Here is a 25,392-nt window from a genome sequence, read left to right as displayed (position 1 = left end):
CATCCTCATTGTTCTCCCAGATATCTAGAAAGTACAGCAGACTATGCTACCATCCTCATTGTTCTCCCAGATATCTAGATAGTACAGCACACTATGCTACCATCCAGTGTTTTGTCCTACTTAATTTTTTTTCTTTTTCCGTAAGAATCTAAAATGGTGGTTTTATAGTGTATGAACAAAGAAATATCACATGGCGAAAGGCTCCACTCTAGAGGCTTTGGTCGCCTTTCCTTCCAGTTCCCTGCTGCCAATGACTGGAACGAACTGCAAAAATCACTGAAGCTGGAGACTCACATCTCCCTCACTAGCTTTAAGCACCAGCTGTCAGAGCAGCTCATAGATCACTGCACCTGTACATAGCTCATCTGTAAACAGCCCATCTATCTACCTACCTCGTCCCCATACTGTATTTATTTATTTATTTCTCTCTACTTGCACAGTCATCTTCTGCACATCTACCATTCCAGTGTTTAATTGCTTTATTGTAATTACTTCTTCACAATGGCCTATTTATTGCCTTAACTCCCTTATCTTACCTCATTTGCACTCACTGTATATATACTTTTTTTTCTACTGTATTATTGACTGTATTTTTTTATTTCACCTTTATTTAACCAGGTAGGCGAGTTGAGAACAAGTTCTCATTTGCAACTGCGACCTGGCCAAGATAAAGCATAGCAGTGTGAACAGACAACACAAAGTTACACATGGAGTAAACAATTAGCAAGTCAATAACACAGTAGAAAAAAATGGGCAGTCTATATACAATGTGTGCAAAAGGCATGAGGAGGTAGGCGAATAATTCCAATTTTGCAGATTAACACTGGAGTGATAAATGATCAGATGGTCATGTACAGGTAGAGATATCGGTGTGCAAAAGAGCAGAAAAGTAAATAAATAAAAACAGTATAAAAACAGTATGGGAATGAGGTAGGTGAAAATGGGTGGGCTATTTACCAATAGACTATGTACAGCTGCAGCGATCGTTTAGCTGCTCAGATAGCTGATGTTTGAAGTTGGTGAGGGAGATAAAAGTCTCCAACTTCAGCGATTTTTGCAGTTCGTTCCAGTCACAGGCAGCAGAGTACTGGAACGAAAGGCGGCCAAATGAGGTGTTGGCTTTAGGGATGATCAGTGAGATACACCTGCTGGAGCGCGTGCTACGGATGGGTGTTGCCATCGTGACCAGTGAACTGAGATAAGGCGGAGCTTTACCTAGCATGGACTTGTAGATGACCTGGAGCCAGTGTGTCTGGCGACGAATATGTAGCGAGGGCCAGCCGACTAGAGCATACAAGTCACAGTGGTGGGTGGTATAAGGTGCTTTAGTGACAAAACGGATGGCACTGTGATAGACTGCATCCAGTTTGCTGAGTAGAGTGTTTGAAGCCATTTTGTAGATGACATCGCCGAAGTCGAGGATCGGAAGAATAGTCAGTTTTACTAGGGTAAGCTTGGCGGCGTGAGTGAAGGAGGCTTTGTTGCGGAATAGAAAGCCGACTCTTGATATGATTTTCGATTGGAGATGTTTGATATGAGTCTGGAAGGAGAGTTTGCAGTCTAGCCAGACACCTAGGTACTTATAGATGTCCACATATTCAAGGTCGGAACCATCCAGGGTGGTGATGCTAGTCGGGCATGCGGGTGCAGGCAGCGATCGGTTGAAAAGCATGCATTTGGTTTTACTAGCGTTTAAGAGCAGTTGGAGGCCACGGAAGGAGTGTTGTATGGCATTGAAGCTCGTTTGGAGGTTAGATAGCACAGTGTCCAATGACGGGCTGAAAGTATATAGAATGGTGGCATCTGCGTAGAGGTGGATCAGGGAATCGCCCGCAGCAAGAGCAACATCATTGATATATACAGAGAAAAGAGTCGGCCCGAGAATTGAACCCTGTGGCACCCCCATAGAGACTGCCAGAGGACCGGACAGCATGCCCTCCGATTTGACACACTGAACTCTGTCTGCAAAGTAATTGGTGAACCAGGCAAGGCAGTCATCCGAAAAACCGAGGCTACTGAGTCTGTCGATAAGAATATGGTGATTGACAGAGTCGAAAGCCTTGGCAAGGTCGATGAAGACGGCTGCACAGTACTGTCTTTTATCGATGGCGGTTATGATATTGTTTAGTACCTTGAGTGTGGCTGAGGTGCACCCGTGACCGGCTCGGAAACCAGATTGCACAGCGGAGAAGGTACGGTGGGATTCGAGATGGTCAGTGACCTGTTTGTTGACTTGGCTTTCAAAGACCTTAGATAGGCAGGGCAGGATGGATATAGGTCTATAACAGTTTGGGTCCAGGGTGTCTCCCCCTTTGAAGAGGGGATGACTGCGGCAGCTTTCAATCCTTGGGGATCTCAGACGATATGAAAGAGAGGTTGAACAGGCTGGTAATAGGGGTTGCGACAATGGCGGCAGATAGTTTCAGAAATAGAGGGTCCAGATTGTCAAGCCCAGCTGATTTGTACGGGTCCAGGTTTTGCAGCTCTTTCAGAACATCTGCTATCTGGATTTGGGTAAAGGAGAACCTGGAGAGGCTTGGGCGAGGAGCTGCGGGGGGCGGAGCTGTTGGCCGAGGTTGGAGTAGCCAGGCGGAAGGCATGGCCAGCCGTTGAGAAATGCTTATTGAAGTTTTCGATAATCATGGATTTATCGGTGGAGACCGTGTTACCTAGCCTCAGTGCAGTGGGCAGCTGGGAGGAGGTGCTCTTGTTCTCCATGGACTTCACAGTATCCCAGAACTTTTTGGAGTTGGAGCTACAGGATGCAAACTTCTGCCTGAAGAAGCTGGCCTTAGCTTTCCTGACTGACTGCGTGTATTGGTTCCTGACTTCCCTGAACAGTTGCATATCACGGGGACTATTCGATGCTATTGCAGTCCGCCACAGGATGTTTTTGTGCTAGTCGAGGGCAGTCAGGTCTGGAGTGAACCAAGGGCTGTATCTGTTCTTGGTTCTGCATTTTTTTGAACGGAGCATGCTTATCTAAAATGGTGAGGAAATTACTTTTAAAGAATGACCAGGCATCCTCAACTGATGAGGTCAATGTCCTTCCAGGATACCCGGGCCAGGTCGATTAGAAAGGCCTGCTCACAGAAGTGTTTTAGGGAGCGTTTGACAGTGATGAGGGGTGGTCGTTTGACTGCGGCTCCGTGGCGGATACAGGCAATGAGGCAGTGATCGCTGAGATCCTGGTTGAAGACAGCGGAGGTGTATTTGGAGGGCCAGTTGGTCAGGATGACGTCTATGAGGGTGCCCTTGTTTACAGAGTTAGGGTTGTACCTGGTGGGTTCCTTGATGATTTGTGTGAGATTGAGGGCATCTAGCTTAGATTGTAGGACTGCCGGGGTGTTAAGCATATCCCAGTTTAGGTCTCCTAACAGAACAAACTCTGAAGCTAGATGGGGGGCGATCAATTCACAAATGGTGTCCAGGGCACAGCTGGGAGCTGACGGGGGTCGGTAGCAGGCGGCAACAGTGAGAGACTTGTTTCTGGAGAGAGTAATTTTCAAAATGAGTAGTTCGAACTGTTTGGGTATGGACCCGGAAAGTATGACATTACTTTGCAGGCTATCTCTGCAGTAGACTGCAACTCCTCCCCCTTTGGCAGTTCTATCTTGACGGAAGATGTTATAGTTGGGTATGGAAATCTCTGAATTTTTGGTGGCCTTCCTGAGCCAGGATTCAGACACGGCAAGGACATCAGGGTTAGCAGAGTGTGCTAAAGCAGTGAGTAAAACAAACTTAGGGAGGAGGCTTCTGATGTTGACATGTATGAAACCAAGGCTTTTTCGATCACAGAAGTCAACAAATGAGGGTGCCTGGGGACATGCAGGGCCTGGGTTTACCTCCACATCACCCGCGGAACAGAGAAGGAGTATTATGAGGGTGCGGCTAAAGGCTATCAAAACTGGTCGCCTAGAGTGTTGGGGACAGAGAATAAGAGGAGCAGGTTTCTGGGCATGGTAGAATATATTCAGGGCATAATGCGCAGACAGGGGTATGGTGGGGTGCGGGTACAGCGGAGGTAAGCCCAGGCAATGGGTGATGATGAGAGAGGTTGTATCTCTGGACATGCTGGTTGTAATGGGTGAGGTCACCGCATGTGTGGGAGGTGGGACAAAGGAGGTAACAGAGGTATGAAGAGTGGAACTAGGGGCTCCATTGTGAACTAAAACAATGATAACTAACCTGAACAACAGTATACAAGGCATATTGACATTTGAGAGAGACATACAGCGAGGCATACAGTAATCACAGGTGTTGAATTGGGAAAGCTAGCTAAAACAGTAGGTGAGGCTAATCAGCTAGCACAACAAAACAGCAGGTAAAATGGCGTTGACTAGGCAACGGGGCCGACAGATAAAACAAACAAGCAGAATGGGGTACCGTGATTAATGGACAGTCCAGCGTGCATCAGCTATGTAGCCAAGAGATCAGTGTCCAGGGGGCAGCGGTGGATGGGGCAGGGGGGCTGGACTGGCAAGTGTTATCCAGGTTAAAAAAACTAACAATGACTAAATAGCTTGTAGCTAGTTAGCTGGTTAGCGTCTGGAGGTTCTTGAGTGTGTTCTAAAAAATAAAAAATAATAGCGATTCCGTATCACATTGGGTGAGGCAGGTTTCCGGAAGGTATAAACAAATTAAAAATAAAAAAGAGATAGAAAGTAAATATGGGTCCAGAGAGTGTTTGGGACGCGGCGATTCAGACGGTTAGCAGGCCTGTGCTAACAAGCTAACAGTTCGTAGGCCCGGGGAAGACAAGGTAGCAGTTAGCGGACCGGAGCTAGACAAGCTAGCGGTTAGCAGGCAGAATTAGCAAGCAGGGAGATAGCGAGGGCTAGAGAGTTAGCCTTAGGGGGACGTCGCGATGGGGTGAGTCTGTTTATTCCTCTTCATGTGGTGACATCGATAGACCGGTCGTGGGCCCGGGTATTGTAGCCCAGGAGTATGCTACAGGTGCTCTGGCCGGGCTAGCTTCAGGCTAAGTGGGTGGAAACGCTAGCCAGGGGTAATCATCCGGGGTTGCAGTTTAGCTAGATAGCTAGTTGTGAAGATCCAGCTGAAAAATGTTCCGTTTGCGGTGGGAATCCGGGGATGAAAAATAAATAGGTCCGTTATGCTCTGGTTAGAGTCGCGTTGTTCGAACTGGCGAGAGCTTTCCGGGCTAAAGGTTAGCTGATGACCGGTTAGCTGAAGACCGCTAGCATAGCTGGTGGTTAGCTGGCTAGCTTCAGTTGAGGGGTTTCGGTTCCAAGTAAATATAAATACTTTAGGAAAAATAGCTACATTGGTTGAGGCGGGTTGCAGGAGAGTATTTGGGAGCTTAGGTTTAGAAAATAAATAAATAATAAATAAAAATAAATAAATAAAAATAAAAATAAATAGCCATTACCAATTATCCCAGATAACCATTAGCGTTTAGCCCAGATAACCATTAGCATTTAGCCCAGATAACCATTAGCGTTTAGCCCAGATAACCATTAGCGTTTAGCCCAGATAACCATTAGCGTTTAGCCCAGATAACCATTAGCGTTTAGCCCAGATAACCATTAGCATTTAGCCCAGATAACCATTAGCATTTAGCCCAGATAACCATTAGCATTTAGCCCAGATAACCATTAGCGTTTAGCCCAGATAACCATTAGCGTTTAGCCCAGATAACCATTAGCGTTTAGCCCAGATAACCATTAGCATTTAGCCCAGATAACCATTAGCATTTAGCCCAGATAACCATTAGCATTTAGCCCAGATAACCATTAGCGTTTAGCCCAGATAACCATTAGCGTTTAGCCCAGATAACCATTAGCGCTTAGCCCAGATAACCATTAGCGTTTAGCCCAGATAACCATTTGCATTTAGCCCAGATAACCATTTGCATTTAGCCCAGATAACCATTAGCGTTTAGCCCAGATAACCATTAGCGTTTAGCCCAGATAACCATTAGCGCTTAGCCCAGATAACCATTAGCGTTTAGCCCAGATAACCATTTGCATTTAGCCCAGATAACCATTTGCATTTAGCCCAGATAACCATTAGCGTTTAGCCCAGATAACCATTAGCGTTTAGCCCAGATAACCATTAGCATTTAGCCCAGATAACCATTTATATATATTTTTATATTAAACTCTTCCCCACCCCCTTTTCAGAGGACAAATATATTTTTTCAAAGCTTTTCTGCTACATATTAATACATTTTACAAATACATTTTACATTTACATTTTACAAATACATTTTGCATATACATTTATACATTTTGCATACATGGTACTTTTATCTTTTTATATATATAATTGGGCAGTGAACCATTAGCATTTAGCCAAGCTAACCATTACCATCTATACACAATGGAAAGGAATAATTAATTTGATATTCAATGAAAGGCTGCCCATTTTAAAACGATAGTTTTAATAAATAATGGCAACATTGAATGGGGTTCTGTTTTTGGTTTATGGCGGTGGTTTGTGTTACCATCTCTCTCTCTCTCTCTCTCTTTCTCTGTGTGTGTGTGTGTGTGTGTGTGTGTGTGTGTGTGTGTGTGTGTGTGTGTGTGTGTGTGTGTGTGTGTGTGTGTGTGTGTGTGTGTGTGTGTGTGTGTGTGTGTGTGTGTGTGTTCCTACATTATCATGACCAGAATGTCCTGATAACTCTATTTTTTATTTTATTTAACTAGGCAAGACAGTTAAGAACAAATTCTTATTTTCAATGACGGCCTAGGGTTAGGGTTGGGGAAAATAGGATTTTGAATGAGAATACATTTTGACACCCAAAGAAGTCCTGAAAAGTCACACACGAGTGTGTATGAGCATAACCCCGTGTGTGTGTATGAGCATAACCCTGTGTGTGTGTGAACATTAGCATAACCCTGTATGTATGAGCATTAGCATTGTGTGTGTGGCTATTTGTCTGGGCATATAAAAAGTCAGTTTGTCTGATTGTTCATGTCTGCCCTCTCCTCTCCTGTCCTGCAGAACACCAGAACTACTTTGGAGTGGACGAGAACCTGGGTCCAGTAGCAGTCAGCATCAGGAGAGAGAAGCTGGATGAAGGGAAGGAGAAGGAATGGATGCAGTATAACTACCGGGTCACCTTCAGGACCAGTCAGGTAAACAAACAAAACAGGGGATTGGAGGGAGGGAGGGAGGGAGGGAGGGAGGGAGGGAGGCAGGGAGGGAGGGAGGGAGGGAGGGAGGGAGGGAGGGAGGGAGGAAGGAAGGGAGGGAGGGAGGGAGGGAGGGAGGGGGAGGGAGGGAGGGAGGGAGGGAGGGAGGGAGGGAGGGAGGGAGGGAGGGAGGGAAGGAGAAGGAATGGATGCAGTATAACTACCGGGTCACCTTCAGGACCAGTCAGGTAAACAAACAAAACAGGGATTGGAGGGAGGGAGGGAGGGAGGGAGGGAGGGAGGGAGGGAGGGAGGGAGGGAGGGAGGGAGGGAGGGAGGGAGGGAGGGAGGGAGGGAGGGAAGGAGAAGGAATGGATGCAGTATAACTACCGGGTAAACAAACAAAACAGGGGATTGGAGGGAGGGAGGGAGGGAGGGAGGGAGGGAGGGAGGGAGGGAGGGAGGGAGGGAGGATGAGGGAGGGAGGGAGGGGAGGGAGGGGGAGGGAGGGAGGGAGGGAGGGAGGGAGGGAGGAAGGAGGAGGAGGAATGGATGCAGTATAACTACCGGGTAAACAAACAAAACAGGGGATTGGAGGGAGGGAGGGAGGGAGGGAGGGAGGGAGGGAGGGAGGGAGGCAGGGAGGGAGGGAGGGAGGGAGGGAGGGGGAGGGAGGGAGGATGCAGTATAACTACCGGGTCACCTTCAGGACCAGTCAGGTAAACAAACAAAACAGGGGATTGGAGGGAGGGAGGGAGGGAGGGAGGGAGGGAGGGAGGGAGGGAGGGAGGGAGGGAGGGAGGGAGGAAGGAGGGAGGAAGGGAGGGAGGGAGGGAGGGAGGGAGGAGGAATGGATGCAGTATAACTACCGGGTCACCTTCAGGACCAGTCAGGTAAACAAACAAAACAGGGGATTGGAGGGAGGGAGGGAGGGAGGGAGGGAGGGAGGGAGGGAGGGAGGGAGGGAAGGAGAAGGAATGGATGCAGTATAACTACCGGGTAAACAAACAAAACAGGGGATTGGAGGGAGGGAGGGAGGGAGGGAGGGAGGAGGGAGGGAGGGAGGGAGGGAGGGAGGGAGGGAGGGAGGGAGGGGAGGGAGGGAGGGAGGGGGAGGGAGGGAGGGAGGGAGGGAGGGATGCAGTATAACTACCGGGTCACCTTCAGGACCAGTCAGGTAAACAAACAAAACAGGGGATTGGAGGGAGGGAGGGAGGGAGGGAGGGAGGGAGGGAGGGAGGGAGGGAGGGAGGGAGGGAGGGAGGGAGGGAGGAAGGGAGGGAGGGAGGAGGAAGGAAGGAAGGAAGGAAGGAAGGAAGGAAGGGAGGGGGAGGGAGGGAGGGAGGGAGGGAGGGAGGGAGGGAGGAAGGAAGGAAGGAAGGAAGGGAAGGGAGGGAGGGAGGGAGGGAGGGAGGGAGGGAGGGGAGGGAGGGAGGGAGGGAGGGAGGGAGGGAGGGAGGGAGGGAGGAAGGAAGGAAGGAAGGAAGGAAGGGAGGGAGGGAGGGAGGGAGGGAGGAAGGAAGGAAGGAAGGAAGGAAGGAAGGAAGGAAGGAAGGAAGGAAGGAAGGAAGGGAGGGAGGGAGGGAGGGAGGGAGGGAGGGAGGGAGGGAAGGAAGGAGGGAGGGAGGGAGAAGGAATGGAGGGAGGGAGGGAGGGAGGGAGGGAGGGAGGGAGGGAGGGAGGAAGGAAGGAAGGAAGGAAGGAAGGGAGGGAGGGAGGGAGGGAAGGAAGGAGGGAGGGAGGGAGAAGGAATGGAGGGAGGGGGAGGGAGGGAGGGAGGAAGGAGGAAGGAAGGAAGGAAGGAAGGGAGGGAGGGAAGGAAGGGAGGGAGGAGGGAGGGAGAAGGAATGGAGGGAGGGAGGGAGGGAGGGAGGGAGGGAGGGAGGAAGGAAGGAAGGAAGGAAGGAAGGAAGGGAGGGAGGGAGGGAGGGAGGGAGGGAGGGAGGAAGGAGGGAGGGAGGGAGGGAGGAATGGAGGGAGGGAGGGAGGGAGGGAGGGAGGGGGAGGGAGGGAGGAAGGAAGGAAGGAAGGAAGGAAGGAAGGAAGGGAGGGAGGGAGGGAGGGAGGGAGGGAGGAAGGAAGGAAGGAAGGAAGGAAGGAAGGAAGGAAGGAATGGAGGGAGGGAGGGAGGGAGGGAGGGAGGGAGGAAGGAAGGAAGGAAGGAAGGAAGGAAGGGAGGGAGGGAGGGAGGGAGGGGAGGAGGGAGGGAGGGAGGGAGGGAGGGAGGGAGGGGAGGAGGGAGGGAGGGAGGGAGGAGGAATGGATGCAGTATAACTACCGGGTCACCTTCAGGACCAGTCAGGTAAACAAACAAAACAGGGGATTGGAGGGAGGGAGGGAGGGAGGGAGGGAGGGAGGGAGGGAGGGAGGGAGGGAGGGAGGGAGGGAGGGAGGGAGGGAGGGAGGGAGGGAGGGAGGGAGGGAGGTTTGAGAGATATTTCTATTGAATGGGTGTACCATCACAGCAGAAAGATTTGTGACACGTTGCCACAAGAAAAGGGCAACCAGTGAAGAACAAACACCATTGTAAATACAACACATATTTACATGTATTTATATCAAATAAACACACTATATCATTTAAACACACTATATCATTTAAACACACTATATCATTTAAACACACACTATATCATTTAAACACACACTATATCATTTAAACACACGCTATATCATTTAAACACACACTATATCATTTAAACACACTATATCATTTAAACACACACTATATCAAATAAACACACTATATCATTTAAACACACTATATCATTTAAACACACTATATTATTTAAACACACTATATCAAATAAACACACTATATCATTTAAAGGGACACACTATATCAAATAAACACACACTATATCATTTAAACACACACTATATCAAATAAACACACTATATCATTTAAACACACTATATCAAATAAACACACTATATCATTTAAACACACTATATCAAATAAACACACACTATATCATTTAAACACACACTATATCAAATAAACACACACTATATCATTTAAACACACACTATATCAAATAAACACAAACTATATCAAATAAACACACTATATCAAATAAACACACTATTTCAAATAAACACACACTATATCAAATAAACACATCCTATATCATTTAAACACAGACTATATCAAATAAACACACTATATCAAATAAACACATCCTATATAATTTAAACACAGACTATTACATTTACATTTACATTTAAGTCATTTAGCAGAGGCTCTTATCCAGAGCGTCTTACAAATTGGTGCATACACCTTATGACATCCAGTGGAACAGCCACTTTACAATAGTGCATCTCAAATAAACACACGCTATATCAAATAAACACACTATATCAAATAAACACATCCTATATCATTTAAACACAGACTATATCAAATAAACACACTATATCATTTAAACACACGCTATATCAAATAAACACACTATATCAAATAAACACACACTATATCAAATAAACACACGCTATATCAAATAAACACACTATATCAAATAAACACACACTATATCAAATAAACACACACTATATCAAATAAACACACTATATAAAATAAACACACTATATCATTTAAACACACACTATATCAAATAAACACACACTATATCAAATAAACACATCCTATATCATTTAAACACACACTATATCAAATAAACACACTATATCATTTAAACACACACTATATCAAATAAACACACACTATATTAAATAAACACACACTATATCAAATAAACACACACTATATCAAATAAACACACTATATCAAATAAACACACACTATATCAAATAAACACATCCTATATCATTTAAACACACTATATCAAATAAACACACACTATATCAAATAAACACACACTATATCAAATAAACACACACTATATCAAATAAACACACACTATATCAAATAAACACACTATATCAAATAAACACACACTATATCAAATAAACACACACTATATCAAATAAACACACTATATCAAATAATATAATAATAATATATGCCATTTAGCAGACGCTTTTATCCAAAGCGACTTACAGTCATGTGTGCATATATTCTACGTATGGGTGGTCCCGGGGATCGAACCCACTACCCTGGCGTTACAAGCGCCATGCTCTACCAACTGAGCTACAGACACACACTATATAAAATAAACACATCCTATATCATTTAAACACATCCTATATCAAATAAACACACACTATATCAAATAAACACACTATATCAAATAAACACACACTATATCAAATAAACACATCCTATATCATTTAAACACAGACTATATCAAATAAACACACTATATCAAATAAACACATCCTATATCATTTAAACACAGACTATTACATTTACATTTACATTTAAGTCATTTAGCAGACGCTCTTATCCAGAGCGACTTACAAATTGGTGCATTCACCTTATGACATCCAGTGGAACAGCCACTTTACAATAGTGCATCTCAAATAAACACACGCTATATCAAATAAACACACTATATCAAATAAACACATCCTATATCATTTAAACACAGACTATATCAAATAAACACACTATATCAAATAAACACACTATATCATTTAAACACACGCTATATCAAATAAACACACACTATATCAAATAAACACATCCTATATCATTTAAACACAGACTATTACATTTACATTTACATTTAAGTCATTTAGCAGACGCTCTTATCCAGAGCGACTTACAAATTGGTGCATTCACCTTATGACATCCAGTGGAACAGCCACTTTACAATAGTGCATCTCAAATAAACACACGCTATATCAAATAAACACACTATATCAAATAAACACATTGGAGGAAGGGAGGGAGGGAGGGAGGGAGGGAGGGAGGGAGGGAGGAATATATCATTTAAACACAGACTATATCAAATAAACACACTATATCATTTAAACACACGCTATATCAAATAAACACACACTATATCAAATAAACACACACTATATCAAATAAACACACGCTATATCAAATAAACACACTATATCAAATAAACACACACTATATCAAATAAACACACACTATATCAAATAAACACACTATATAAAATAAACACACTATATCATTTAAACACACACTATATCAAATAAACACACACTATATCAAATAAACACACGCTATATCAAATAAACACACACTATATCAAATAAACACACTATATAAAATAAACACACTATATAAAATAAACACACTATATCATTTAAACACACACTATATCAAATAAACACACACTATATCAAATAAACACACGCTATATCAAATAAACACACTATATCAAATAAACACACACTATATCAAATAAACACACACTATATCAAATAAACACACTATATAAAATAAACACACTATATCATTTAAACACACACTATATCAAATAAACACACACTATATCAAATAAACACACGCTATATCAAATAAACACACTATATCAAATAAACACACTATATCAAATAAACACACTATATAAAATAAACACACTATATCATTTAAACACACACTATATCAAATAAACACACACTATATCAAATAAACATACGCTATATCAAATAAACACACTATATCAAATAAACACACACTATATCAAATAAACACACACTATATCAAATAAACACAGACTATATCAAATAAACACACTATATCAAATAAACACACACTATATCATTTAAACACACACTATATCATTTAAACACACACTATATCATTTAAACACACGCTATATCATTTAAACACACGCTATATCAAATAAACACACACTATATCAAATAAACACACACTATATCAAATAAACACACACTATATCATTTAAACACACGCTATATCAAATAAACACACACTATATCTAAGTGTATTTGTCACATGCACAGGATACAGAAGGTGTAAATGGTATAGTGATAGTACTTGCATAGTAGCAATATCAAAAACAGAAAGTGTCCAGATAAAAATATTGAATAAATATTAAATGATACCCAGACACATTGATGGAAGTGAAGGAAATGCTATAACCACCTCTCACCCACAGTTAGTGGATGTGTTACTACTGTCTAGACTTTTTAAACCTCCTGGGCCGTATACAGTGTACCTCACTGAGTTCCCTGAATTCCTATTGGACCTTGTAGTCATGGCAGATAATATTTTAGTTTTTGGTGACTTTAATATTCGCATGGAAAAGTCCACAGACCCACTCCAAAAGGCTTTCGGCGCCATCATCGACTCAGTGGGTTTTGGCCAACATGTCTCTGGACCAACTCACTGTCACAGTCATACTCTGGACCTAGTTTTGTCCCATGGAATAAATGTTGTGGATCTTTAATGCTTTTCCTCATAATCCTGGACGATCGGACCACCATTTTATTACGTTTGCAATTGCAACAAATAATCTGCTCAGACCCCAACCAAGGATCATCAAGAGTCGTGCTATAGATTCTCAGACAACCCAAAGATTCCTTGATGCCCTTCCAGACTCCCTCCACCTATCTAAAGACGTCAGAGGAGAAAAATCAGTTAACCACCTAACCGAGGAACTCAATTTAACCTTGTACCCTAGATGCAGTTGCACCCCTAAAAACTAAAAACATTTGTCATAAGAAACTAACTCCCTGGTATACAGAAAATACCCGAACCCTGAACCAAGCTTCCAGAAAATACCAGAGCCCTGAAGCAAGCTTCCAGAAAATACCCGAGCTCTGAAGCAAGCTTCCAGAAAATACCCGAGCTCTGAAGCAAGCTTCCAGAAAATACCCGAGCTCTGAAGCAAGCTTCCAGAAAATACCCGAGCTCTGAAGCAAGCTTCCAGAAAATACCCGAGCTCTGAAGCAAGCTTCCAGAAAATACCCGAGCTCTGAAGCAAGCTTCCAGAAAATACCCGAGCTCTGAAGCAAGCTTCCAGAAAATACCCGAGCTCTGAAGCAAGCTTCCAGATAATACCCAAGCTCTGAAGCAAGCTTCCAGAAAATACCCGAGCTCTGAAGCAAGCTTCCAGATAATACCCGAGCTCTGAAGCAAGCTTCCAGAAAATACCTGAGCTCTGAAGCAAGCTTCCAGAAAATACTCGACCTCTGAAGCAAGCTTCCAGATAATACCGAGCCCTGAAGCAAGCTTCCAGATAATACCCGAGCTCTGAAGCAAGCTTCCAGAAAATACCCGAGCTCTGAAGCAAGCTTCCAGAAAATACTCGACCTCTGAAGCAAGCTTCCAGATAATACCCGAGCCCTGAAGCAAGCTTCCAGATAATACCCGAGCTCTGAAGCAAGCTTCCAGAAAATACCAGAGCCCTGAAGCAAGCTTCCAGATAATACCCGAGCTCTGAAGCAAGCTTCCAGATAATACCCGAGCTCTGAAGCAAGCTTCCAGAAAATACCCGAGCTCTGAAGCAAGCTTCCAGATAATACCCGAGCCCTGAAGCAAGCTTCCAGATAATACCCGAGCCCTGAAGCAAGCTTCCAGATAATACCCGAGCTCTGAAGCAAGCTTCCAGAAAATACCCGAGCTCTGAAGCAAGCTTCCAGAAAATACCCGAGCTCTGAAGCAAGCTTCCAGATAATACCCGAGCTCTGAAGCAAGCTTCCAGAAAATACCCGAGCTCTGAAGCAAGCTTCCAGAAAATACCCGAGCCCTGAAGCAAGCTTCCAGAAAATACCCGAGCTCTGAAGCAAGCTTCCAGAAAATACCCGAGCTCTGAAGCAAGCTTCCAGATAATACCCGAGCTCTGAAGCAAGCTTCCAGAAAATACCCGAGCTCTGAAGCAAGCTTCCAGAAAATACCCGAGCTCTGAAGCAAGCTTCCAGATAATACCCAAGCTCTGAAGCAAGCTTCCAGAAAATACCTGAGCTCTGAAGCAAGCTTCCAGATAATAACCGAGCTCTGAAGCAAGCTTCCAGAAAATACCCGAGCTCTGAAGCAAGCTTCCAGAAAATACTCGACCTCTGAAGCAAGCTTCCAGATAATACCCGAGCCCTGAAGCAAGCTTCCAGATAATACCCGAGCTCTGAAGCAAGCTTCCAGAAAATACCCGAGCTCTGAAGCAAGCTTCCAGAAAATACTCGACCTCTGAAGCAAGCTTCCAGATAATACCCGAGCCCTGAAGCAAGCTTCCAGATAATACCCGAGCTCTGAAGCAAGCTTCCAGAAAATACCCGAGCCCTGAAGCAAGCTTCCAGATAATACCCGAGCTCTGAAGCAAGCTTCCAGATAATACCCGAGCTCTGAAGCAAGCTTCCAGAAAATACCCGAGCTCTGAAGCAAGCTTCCAGATAATACCCGAGCCCTGAAGCAAGCTTCCAGATAATACCCGAGCCCTGAAGCAAGCTTCCAGATAATACCCGAGCTCTGAAGCAAGCTTCCAGAAAATACCAGCTCTGAAGCAAGCTTCCAGAAAATACCCGAGCTCTGAAGCAAGCTTCCAGATAATACCCGAGCTCTGAAGCAAGCTTCCAGAAAATACCCAAGCTCTGAAGCAAGCTTCCAGATAATACCCGAGCTCTGAAGCAAGCTTCCAGAAAATACCCGAGCTCTGAAGCAAGCTTCCAGATAATACCCGAGCCCTGAAGCAAGCTTCCAGATAATACCCGAGCCCTGAAGCAAGCTTCCAGATAATACCCGAGCTCTGAAGCAAGCTTCCAGATAATACCCGAGCTCTGAAGCAAGCTTCCAGATAATACCCGATCCCTGAAGCAAGCTTCCAGATAATACCCGAGCCCTGAAGCAAGCTTCCAGATAATTGGAAGGGAAATGGCGCCACAACTGGAGGTCTTCGGACTAGCTTGGAAAGACAGTACCGTGCCGTATCGAAGAGCCCTCACTGCTGATACACCAAACTGGAAGTCTTCCAACTAGCTTGGAAAGACAGTACCGTGCCGTATCGAAGAGCCCTCACTGCTGCTACACAAACTGGAAGTCTTCGGACTAGCTTGGAAAGACAGTACCGTGCCGTATCGAAGAGCCCTCACTGCTGCTACACCAAACTGGAAGTCTTCGGACTAGCTTGGAAAGACCGTACCGTGCAGTACCGAAGAGCCCTCACTGCTGCTACACCAAACTGGAGGTCTTCGGACTAGCTTGGAAAGACAGTACCGTGCCGTATCGAAGAGCCCTCACTGCTGATACACCAAACTGGAAGTCTTCCAACTAGCTTGTACCGAAGAGCCCTTACTGCTGCTCGATCATCCTATTTTTACAACTTAATTGAGGAAAACAAGAACAATCCAAAATTGATTTTTGATACTCTCGCAAAGCTAACTAAAAGGCAGCATTCCCTAAGAGAGGATGGCTTTCACTTCAGCAGTGATGAATCCATTATCTTCTTAGGTGAAAAGATCATGATCATTAGAAAGCAAATTACGGATGTGTACCAAACTCACTAAAAGTGGCAGTAATAAAACCTCTCTTGAAAAAGCCAAACCTTGACCCAGAAAAATATAAAAAACTATCGGCCTATATCGAATCTGCCATTCCTCTCAAAATGTTTTGAAAAATCTGTTGCGCAGCAACTTACTGCCTTCCTGAAGACAAAGTATCCAAATCGAGGAGGCAGGTAGCCTAGTAGTAGTACTAGTGGTTAGAGTGTAGGGGCGGCAGGTAGCCTAGTAGTAGTACTAGTGGTTAGAGTGTAGGGGCGGCAGGTAGCCTAGTAGTAGTACTAGTGGTTAGAGTGTAGGGGCGGCAGGTAGCCTAGTAGTAGTACTAGTGGTTAGAGTGTAGGGGCGGCAGGTAGCCTAGTAGTAGTACTAGTGGTTAGAGTGTTGGACTAGTAACCAGCAGGTAGCCTAGTATTAGTACTAGTGGTTAGAGTGTAGGGGCGGCAGGTAGCCTAGTAGTAGTACTAGTGGTTAGAGTGTTGGACTAGTAACCAGCAGGTAGCCTAGTATTAGTACTAGTGGTTAGAGTGTAGGGGCGGCAGGTAGCCTAGTAGTAGTACTAGTGGTTAGAGTGTTGGACTAGTAACCAGCAGGTAGCCTAGTATTAGTACTAGTGGTTAGAGTGTAGGGGCCCTTCTGTAGCTCAGTTGGTAGAGCATGGCGCTTGTAGGGTAGTGGGTTCGAGTACTAGAATGGCACACATGACTGTAAGTCGCTTTGGATAAAAGCGTCTGCTAAATGGCATATATTATTATTATTATTATTATAGTAGTAGTACTAGTGGTTAGAGTGTTGGACTAGTAACCAGCAGGTAGCCTAGTATTAGTACTAGTGGTTAGAGTGTAGGGGCGGCAGGTAGCCTAGTAGTAGTACTAGTGGTTAGAGTGTTGGACTAGTAACCAGCAGGTAGCCTAGTATTAGTACTAGTGGTTAGAGTGTAGGGGAGGCAGGTAGCCTAGTAGTAGTACTAGTGGTTAGAGTGTTGGACTAGTAACCAGCAGGTAGCCTAGTATTAGTACTAGTGGTTAGAGTGTAGGGGAGGCAGGTAGCCTAGTATTAGTACTAGTGGTTAGAGTGTAGGGGCGGCAGGTAGCCTAGTAGTAGTACTAGTGGTTAGAGCGTTGAACTAGTAACCAGCAGGTAGCCTAGTAGTAGTACTAGTGGTTAGAGTGTAGGGGAGGCAGGTAGCCTAGTAGTTAGAGCATTGGACTAGTAACTGTAACACGTCCCTATACTACCTATTAGGGAGGCAGGTAGCCTAGTAGTTAGAGCATTGGACTAGTAACTGAAAGGTTGCAGGATCGGATCCCCGAGCTGACAAGGTAAAAATCTGTCGTTCTGCTCCTGAACAAGACTGTTCCCCGTTAGGTATTGAAAATATGAATTTGTTCTTGACTGACTTGCCTAGTTAAGTAAAGGTAAAATAAAATGCTTCAGTCTGGTTTTAGACCCCATCATAGCACTGAGACTGCACTTGTGAATCTGGTAAATTACCTTTTAATGTCGTCAGATCGAGGCTCTGCATCTGTCCTCGTGCTCCTAGACCTTAGTGCTGCTTTTGATACCATCGATCACCACATTCTTTTGGAGAGATTGGAAACCCAAATTGGTCTACACGGACAAGTTCTGGCCTGGTTGAGATCTTATCTGTCGGAAAGATATCAGTTTGCTAGCAAGCTGACAGTATGCTTTAACTTGAAATAAAAATGACTGTCTGACAACATGAGAAACTTATATTTGGATAATGTTGCATGGATGAACAGTTCACAGCAGACTGGAACCATTTAACTCTGTTTTGTTTGTAGCTACACCTTGTTTAGCCAGCGTTGTGTCAAGTCACTCCGGTTCACACTGACCGTGGCCTGAGTAGAAAGTAGCCCATCACTTTTTCAGCCAGTTGGTCAGCCAGTTGGTCAGTCAGCCAGCCAGTCGGTTAGCTAGTCAGCCAGTTAGTCAGTCAGTTGGTCAGTCATTCAGTCAGACAGTCATCCAGCCATTCAGTCAGTCAGTCATCCAGTCAGTCAGCCAGTCAGCTAATTAGTTAGTCATCCAGCCAGTTAGCCAGTCATCCAGCCAGTCAGCCAGTCAGTGAGCCTGTCAGCCAGTTAGTTAGTCAGTCAGCCAGCCAGCCAGCCAGCCAGCCAGCCAGCCAGCCAGCCAGCCAGCCAGCCAGTCAGTCAGCCAGTCAGCCAGTCAGTCAGTCAGTCGGCCAGTCAGTCTGCCAGTTGGGCAGTCAGCCAGCCAGCCAGCCAGCCAGCCAGCCAGTCAGCCAGCCAGTCAGCCAGTCAGTCAGCCAGTCTGCCAGTCAGTCAGCCGGTCTGCCAGCCAGCCAGTCAGCCAGCCAGTCAGCCAGCCAGTCAGCCGGTCTGCCAGTCAGCCAGCCAGCCAGCCAGCCAGCCAGCCAGCCAGTCAGCCAGCCAGCCAGTCAGCCAGCCAGCCAGTCAGCCAGCCAGCCAGTCAGCCAGCCAGCCAGCCAGCCAGCCAGCCAGTCAGTCAGTCAGTCAGTCAGCCAGTCACACACACAGACAGACTCAGCTGTCAGTGAATGACTCTAGGGGGTCTGCTCTCTGAATAATGAAGGTGAAACAGATGCAGGAGAGGGTTGTATCGGGGGGTGTCACTGATATTAAATGTCAGTCCTGGTTTGAAGCGTAACCTTTTCTCCATATTTCAACTAAATGGGTCATGCCAGCACTCTCCTCTCGGTCACAGAGACAAGGTTAACTCCCCTGTTCAGTCACTGATGGCAATGGTGTATCTGCACTGCAGTGAACACTCTCCCTCTCTCTCTCTCTCTCTCTCTCTCTCAAACACACACACACACACACTACCCTAACACACAATACCCTACTATACCTCACTCTGAAAATATTCTTTACAATAATGAAGTGAAAGAAAACGTCAATTCAAATAACATTGTCTGACTTCCAGATTCATTCACAGTGGGACATTGACTGGCAGTGGTGGAAGGATGGAGAGGGTGGAGGGATGGAGAGGCTGGAGGGGTGGAGGGATGGAGAGGCTGGAGGGGTGGAGGGATGGAGAGGCTGGAGGGGTGGAGGGATGGAGAGGCTGGAGGGTGGAGGGATGGAGAGGCTGGAGGGGTGGAGGGATGGAGAGGCTGGAGGGGTGGAGGGATGGAGAGGCTGGAGGGGTGGAGGGATGGAGAGGCTGGAGGGGTGGAGGGATGGAGAGGCTGGAGGGGTGGAGGGATGGAGAGGCTGGAGGGGTGGAGGGATGGAGAGGCTGGAGGGGTGGAGGGATGGAGAGGCTGGAGGGGTGGAGGGATGGAGAGGCTGGAGGGGTGGAGGAATGGAGGGCTGGAGGGGTGGAGGGATGGAGAGGCTGGAGGGGTGGAGGGATGGAGAGGCTGGAGGGTGGAGGGATGGAGAGGCTGGAGGGTGGAGGGATGGAGAGGCTGGAGGGGTGGAGGGATGGAGAGGCTGGAGGGGTGGAGGGATGGAGAGGCTGGAGGGGTGGAGGGATGGAGAGGCTGGAGGGGTGGAGGAATGGAGAGGCTGGAGGGGTGGAGGGATGGAGAGGCTGGAGGGGTGGAGGAATGGAGAGGCTGGAGGGGTGGAGGGATGGAGAGGCTGGAGGGGTGGAGGGATGGAGAGGCTGGAGGGGTGGAGGGATGGAGAGGCTGGAGGGGTGGAGGGATGGAGAGGCTGGAGGGGTGGAGGGATGGAGAGGCTGGAGGGGTGGAGGGATGGAGAGGCTGGAGGGGTGGAGGGATGGAGAGGCTGGAGGGGTGGAGGGATGGAGAGGCTGGAGGGGTGGAGGAATGGAGAGGCTGGAGGGGTGGAGGGATGGAGAGGCTGGAGGGGTGGAGGGATGGAGAGGCTGGAGGGGTGGAGAGGGTAGTGGTGCAGGGGCCTAAACCTTCATTATCACGCTCTCTCTCAATTCAATTCAATCAAATTCAATATACTTTATTTACATGGCAAGTTAAATTACTTACATTGTCAAAGTATACAACATCAAAAACTCTCTCTCTCTCTCTGTCTCTCTCTCTCTCTACCCCTCTCAATTCAATTCAAGGGTTTTTTTTGGCATGGGAAACATATGTTAACATTGTCAAAGCAAGTGAGGTGGATAATATACAAAAGTGAAATAGACAAAAATGAACAGTAGACATTACACTCACAGAAGTTCCAAAATAATAAAAACATTACAAATATCATATTATGTATATTCTCTCTCTCTCTCTCTCTCTCTCTCTCTCTCTCTCTCTCTCTCTCTCTCTCTCCTCTCTCTCTCTCTCTCTACTTCTGTCTCTATACCTCTCTCTACCTCCCTCTCTCTCTACCTCTCTCTCTCTGTCTCGGTCTCTGTCTGTATCTTTCTCTCTCTCTCGCCCTCTCTTTACCTCTCTCTCTACCTCTCTGTCTGTATCTTTCACTCTCCCTCTCTCCCTCTCTCTCTCTCTCTCTCTCTATATCCATCCCTCCCAGTTAACAACCCTACGTGGAGCAATCCTGGAGGATGCAGTCCCCTCCACGGCGAGACATGGTACAGCCCGAGGCCTTCCTCTAAAAGAGGTTCTGGAATATGTGATGCCTGAACTCAACATCCATTGTCTCCGTCTGGCCCTCAACTCCCCCAAGGTCCCCGAGCAGCTCCTCAAACTGGATGAACAGGGGGTGAGTACTAGGGGTAGGGGATAGAGAGAGACAGTGTATTGTAGGGTTAGGCTACATGTAGACAGGGCTGGAGTATAGACCAGTGTCTGAGGCTGGCCCTCAACTCCCCCAAGGTCCCCGAGCAGCTCCTCAAACTGGACTATCAGAGTGAGTAGAGTAGCACAAGGGTTCAGATGTTTTTTCTCTAGTGTTGTGATGTTTGTTCTCTGGTGTTGTGATGTTTGTTCTCTAGTGTTGTGATGTTTGTTCTCTAGTGTTGTGATGTTTGTTCTCTAGTGTTGTGATGTTTGTTCTCTGGTATTGTGATGTTCTCTAGTGTTCTCTAGTGTTCTGTGATGTTTGTTCTCTGGTGTTGTGATGTTTGTTCTCTGGTATTGTGATTGTTCTCTAGTGTTCTCTAGTGTTCTGTGATGTTTGTTCTCTGGTGTTGTGATGTTTGTTCTCTAGTGTTGTGATGTTTGTTCTCTGGTGTTGTGATGTTTGTTCTCTAGTGTTGTGATGTTTGTTCTCTGGTGTTGTGATGTTTGTTCTCTAGTGTTGTGATGTTTGTTCTCTAGTGTTGTGATGTTTGTTCTCTAGTGTTGTGATGTTTTTTCTCTAGTGTTGTGATGTTTGTTCTCTGGTGTTGTGATGTTTGTTCTCTAGTGTTGTGATGTTTGTTCTCTAGTGTTGTGATGTTTGTTCTCTAGTGTTGTGATGTTTGTTCTCTGGTATTGTGATTGTTCTCTAGTGTTCTCTAGTGTTCTGTGATGTTTGTTCTCTGGTGTTGTGATGTTTGTTCTCTAGTGTTGTGTGATGTTTGTTCTCTAGTGTTGTGATGTTTGTTCTCTGGTGTTGTGATGTTTGTTCTCTAGTGTTCTGTGATGTTTGTTCTCTAGTGTTGTGATGTTTGTTCTCTGGTGTTGTGATGTTTGTTCTCTGGTGTTGTGATGTTTGTTCTCTAGTGTTGTGATGTTTGTTCTCTAGTGTTGTGATGTTTGTTCTCTAGTGTTGTGATGTTTGTTCTCTGGTGTTGTGATGTTTGTTCTCTAGTGTTGTGATGTTTGTTCTCTAGTGTTGTGATGTTTGTTCTCTAGTGTTGTGATGTTTGTTCTCTAGTGTTGTGATGTTTGTTCTCTGGTATTGTGATTGTTCTCTAGTGTTCTCTAGTGTTCTGTGATGTTTGTTCTCTGGTGTTGTGATGTTTGTTCTCTAGTGTTGTGATGTTTGTTCTCTGGTGTTGTGATGTTTGTTCTCTAGTGTTGTGATGTTTGTTCTCTGGTGTTGTGATGTTTGTTCTCTAGTGTTGTGATGTTTGTTCTCTAGTGTTGTGATGTTTGTTCTCTAGTGTTGTGATGTTTGTTCTCTAGTGTTGTGATGTTTGTTCTCTGGTGTTGTGATGTTTGTTCTCTGGTGTTGTGATGTTTGTTCTCTAGTGTTGTGATGTTTGTTCTCTAGTGTTGTGATGTTTGTTCTCTGGTATTGTGATTGTTCTCTAGTGTTCTCTAGTGTTGTGATGTTAGTTCTCTAGTGTTCTCTAGTGTTGTGATGTTAGTTCTCTAGTGTTGTGATGTTTGTTCTCTAGTGTTGTGATGTTTGTTCTCTAGTGTTGTGATGTTTGTTCTCTGGTGTTGTGATGTTTGTTCTCTGGTGTTGTGATGTTTGTTCTCTAGTGTTGTGATGTTTGTTCTCTAGTGTTGTGATGTTTGTTCTCTGGTATTGTGATTGTTCTCTAGTGTTCTCTAGTGTTGTGATGTTTGTTCTCTAGTGTTGTGATGTTTGTTCTCTGGTGTTGTGATGTTTGTTCTCTGGTGTTGTGATTGTTCTCTAGTGTTGTGATGTTTGTTCTCTAGTGTTGTGATGTTTGTTCTCTGGTATTGTGATTGTTCTCTAGTGTTCTCTAGTGTTGTGATGTTTGTTCTCTAGTGTTGTGATGTTTGTTCTCTAGTGTTGTGATGTTTGTTCTCTAGTGTTGTGATGTTTGTTCTCTGGTGTTGTGATGTTTGTTCTCTGGTGTTGTGATTGTTCTCTAGTGTTGTGATGTTTGTTCTCTAGTGTTGTGATGTTTGTTCTCTGGTGTTGTGATTGTTCTCTAGTGTTCTCTAGTGTTGTGATGTTTGTTCTCTGGTGTTGTGATTGTTCTCTAGTGTTCTCTAGTGTTCTGTGATGTTTGTTCTCTAGTGTTGTGATGTTTGTTCTCTGGTGTTGTGATGTTTGTTCTCTAGTGTTGTGATGTTTGTTCTCTAGTGTTGTGATGTTTGTTCTCTAGTGTTGTGATGTTTGTTCTCTGGTGTTGCGATGTTTGTTCTCTAGTGTTGTGATGTTTGTTCTCTGGTGTTGCGATAATTGTTCTCTGGTGTTGTGATTGTTCTCTAGTGTTCTGTGATGTTTGTTCTCTAGTGTTCTGTGATGTTTGTTCTCTGGTGTTGTGATGTTTGTTCTCTAGTGTTGTGATGTTTGTTCTCTAGTGTTGTGATGTTTGTTCTCTAGTGTTCTCTAGTGTTGTGATGTTTGTTCTCTGGTGTTGTGATGTTTGTTCTCTAGTGTTGTGATGTTTGTTCTCTAGTGTTGTGATGTTTGTTCTCTAGTGTTCTCTAGTGTTGTGATGTTTGTTCTCTGGTGTTGTGATGTTTGTTCTCTAGTGTTGTGATGTTTGTTCTCTAGTGTTCTCTAGTGTTGTGATGTTTGTTCTCTAGTGTTGTGATGTTTGTTCTCTAGTGTTCTCTAGTGTTGTGATGTTTGTTCTCTAGTGTTGTGATGTTTGTTCTATAGTGTTGTGATGTTTGTTCTCTAGTGTTGTGATGTTTGTTCTCTGGTGTTGTGATGTTTGTTCTCTAGTGTTGTGATTGTTCTCTAGTGTTCTGTGATGTTTGTTCTCTAGTGTTCTGTGATGTTTGTTCTCTGGTGTTGCGATAATTGTTCTCTGGTGTTGTGATTGTTCTCTAGTGTTCTGTGATGTTTGTTCTCTGGTGTTGTGATGTTTGTTCTCTAGTGTTGTGATGTTTGTTCTCTAGTGTTGTGATGTTTGTTCTCTAGTGTTCTCTAGTGTTGTGATGTTTGTTCTCTGGTGTTGTGATGTTTGTTCTCTAGTGTTGTGATGTTTGTTCTCTAGTGTTGTGATGTTTGTTCTCTAGTGTTCTCTAGTGTTGTGATGTTTGTTCTCTGGTGTTGTGATGTTTGTTCTCTAGTGTTGTGATGTTTGTTCTCTAGTGTTCTCTAGTGTTGTGATGTTTGTTCTCTAGTGTTGTGATGTTTGTTCTCTAGTGTTCTCTAGTGTTGTGATGTTTGTTCTCTAGTGTTGTGATGTTTGTTCTCTAGTGTTGTGATGTTTGTTCTCTAGTGTTCTCTAGTGTTGTGATGTTTGTTCTCTAGTGTTGTGATGTTTGTTCTCTAGTGTTGTGATGTTTGTTCTCTAGTGTTGTGATGTTTGTTCTCTAGTGTTGTGATGTTTGTTCTCTAGTGTTGTGATGTTTGTTCTCTAGTGTTGTGATGTTTGTTATCTAGTGTTGTGATGTTTGTTCTCTAGTGTTGTGATGTTTGTTCTCTAGTGTTGTGATGTTTGTTCTCTGGTGTTGTGATGTTTGTTCTCTAGTGTTGTGATGTTTGTTCTCTAGTGTTCTCTAGTGTTGTGATGTTTGTTCTCTAGTGTTGTGATGTTTGTTCTCTAGTGTTCTCTAGTGTTGTGATGTTTGTTCTCTAGTGTTGTGATGTTTGTTCTCTAGTGTTGTGATGTTTGTTCTCTAGTGTTCTCTAGTGTTGTGATGTTTGTTCTCTAGTGTTGTGATGTTTGTTCTCTAGTGTTGTGATGTTTGTTCTCTAGTGTTGTGATGTTTGTTCTCTGGTGTTGTGATGTTTGTTCTCTAGTGTTGTGATTGTTCTCTAGTGTTCTGTGATGTTTGTTCTCTAGTGTTCTGTGATGTTTGTTCTCTGGTGTTGCGATAATTGTTCTCTGGTGTTGTGATTGTTCTCTAGTGTTCTGTGATGTTTGTTCTCTAGTGTTCTGTGATGTTTGTTCTCTGGTGTTGTGATGTTTGTTCTCTAGTGTTGTGATGTTTGTTCTCTAGTGTTGTGATGTTTGTTCTCTAGTGTTCTCTAGTGTTGTGATGTTTGTTCTCTGGTGTTGTGATGTTTGTTCTCTAGTGTTGTGATGTTTGTTCTCTAGTGTTGTGATGTTTGTTCTCTAGTGTTCTCTAGTGTTGTGATGTTTGTTCTCTGGTGTTGTGATGTTTGTTCTCTAGTGTTGTGATGTTTGTTCTCTAGTGTTCTCTAGTGTTGTG

The 25,392-nt window shown here is 44.7% G+C and overlaps 1 protein-coding gene across 1 annotated transcript in view; it reads left to right on the top strand.

Moving 5' to 3' along the window:
* LOC118363521 (signal-induced proliferation-associated 1-like protein 2) overlaps nucleotides 1-25,392 on the top strand; it is a 434,866-nt gene that overhangs the window by 83,434 nt on the left and 326,040 nt on the right. The window contains exons 5-6 of the mRNA XM_052497073.1: nucleotides 6,970-7,103; nucleotides 20,948-21,136. Coding sequence (XP_052353033.1) covers nucleotides 6,970-7,103; nucleotides 20,948-21,136 — 323 coding nt within the window. The remainder of the gene's footprint in view (nucleotides 1-6,969; nucleotides 7,104-20,947; nucleotides 21,137-25,392) is intronic.

The sequence above is a fragment of the Oncorhynchus keta genome, chromosome 3, assembly GCF_023373465.1.
Source record: "Oncorhynchus keta strain PuntledgeMale-10-30-2019 chromosome 3, Oket_V2, whole genome shotgun sequence".
NCBI lineage: Eukaryota > Metazoa > Chordata > Actinopteri > Salmoniformes > Salmonidae > Oncorhynchus > Oncorhynchus keta.
The sequence above is the reverse complement of the archived record's forward strand: the minus strand, read 5'-3'. Positions and strand labels throughout refer to the sequence as shown.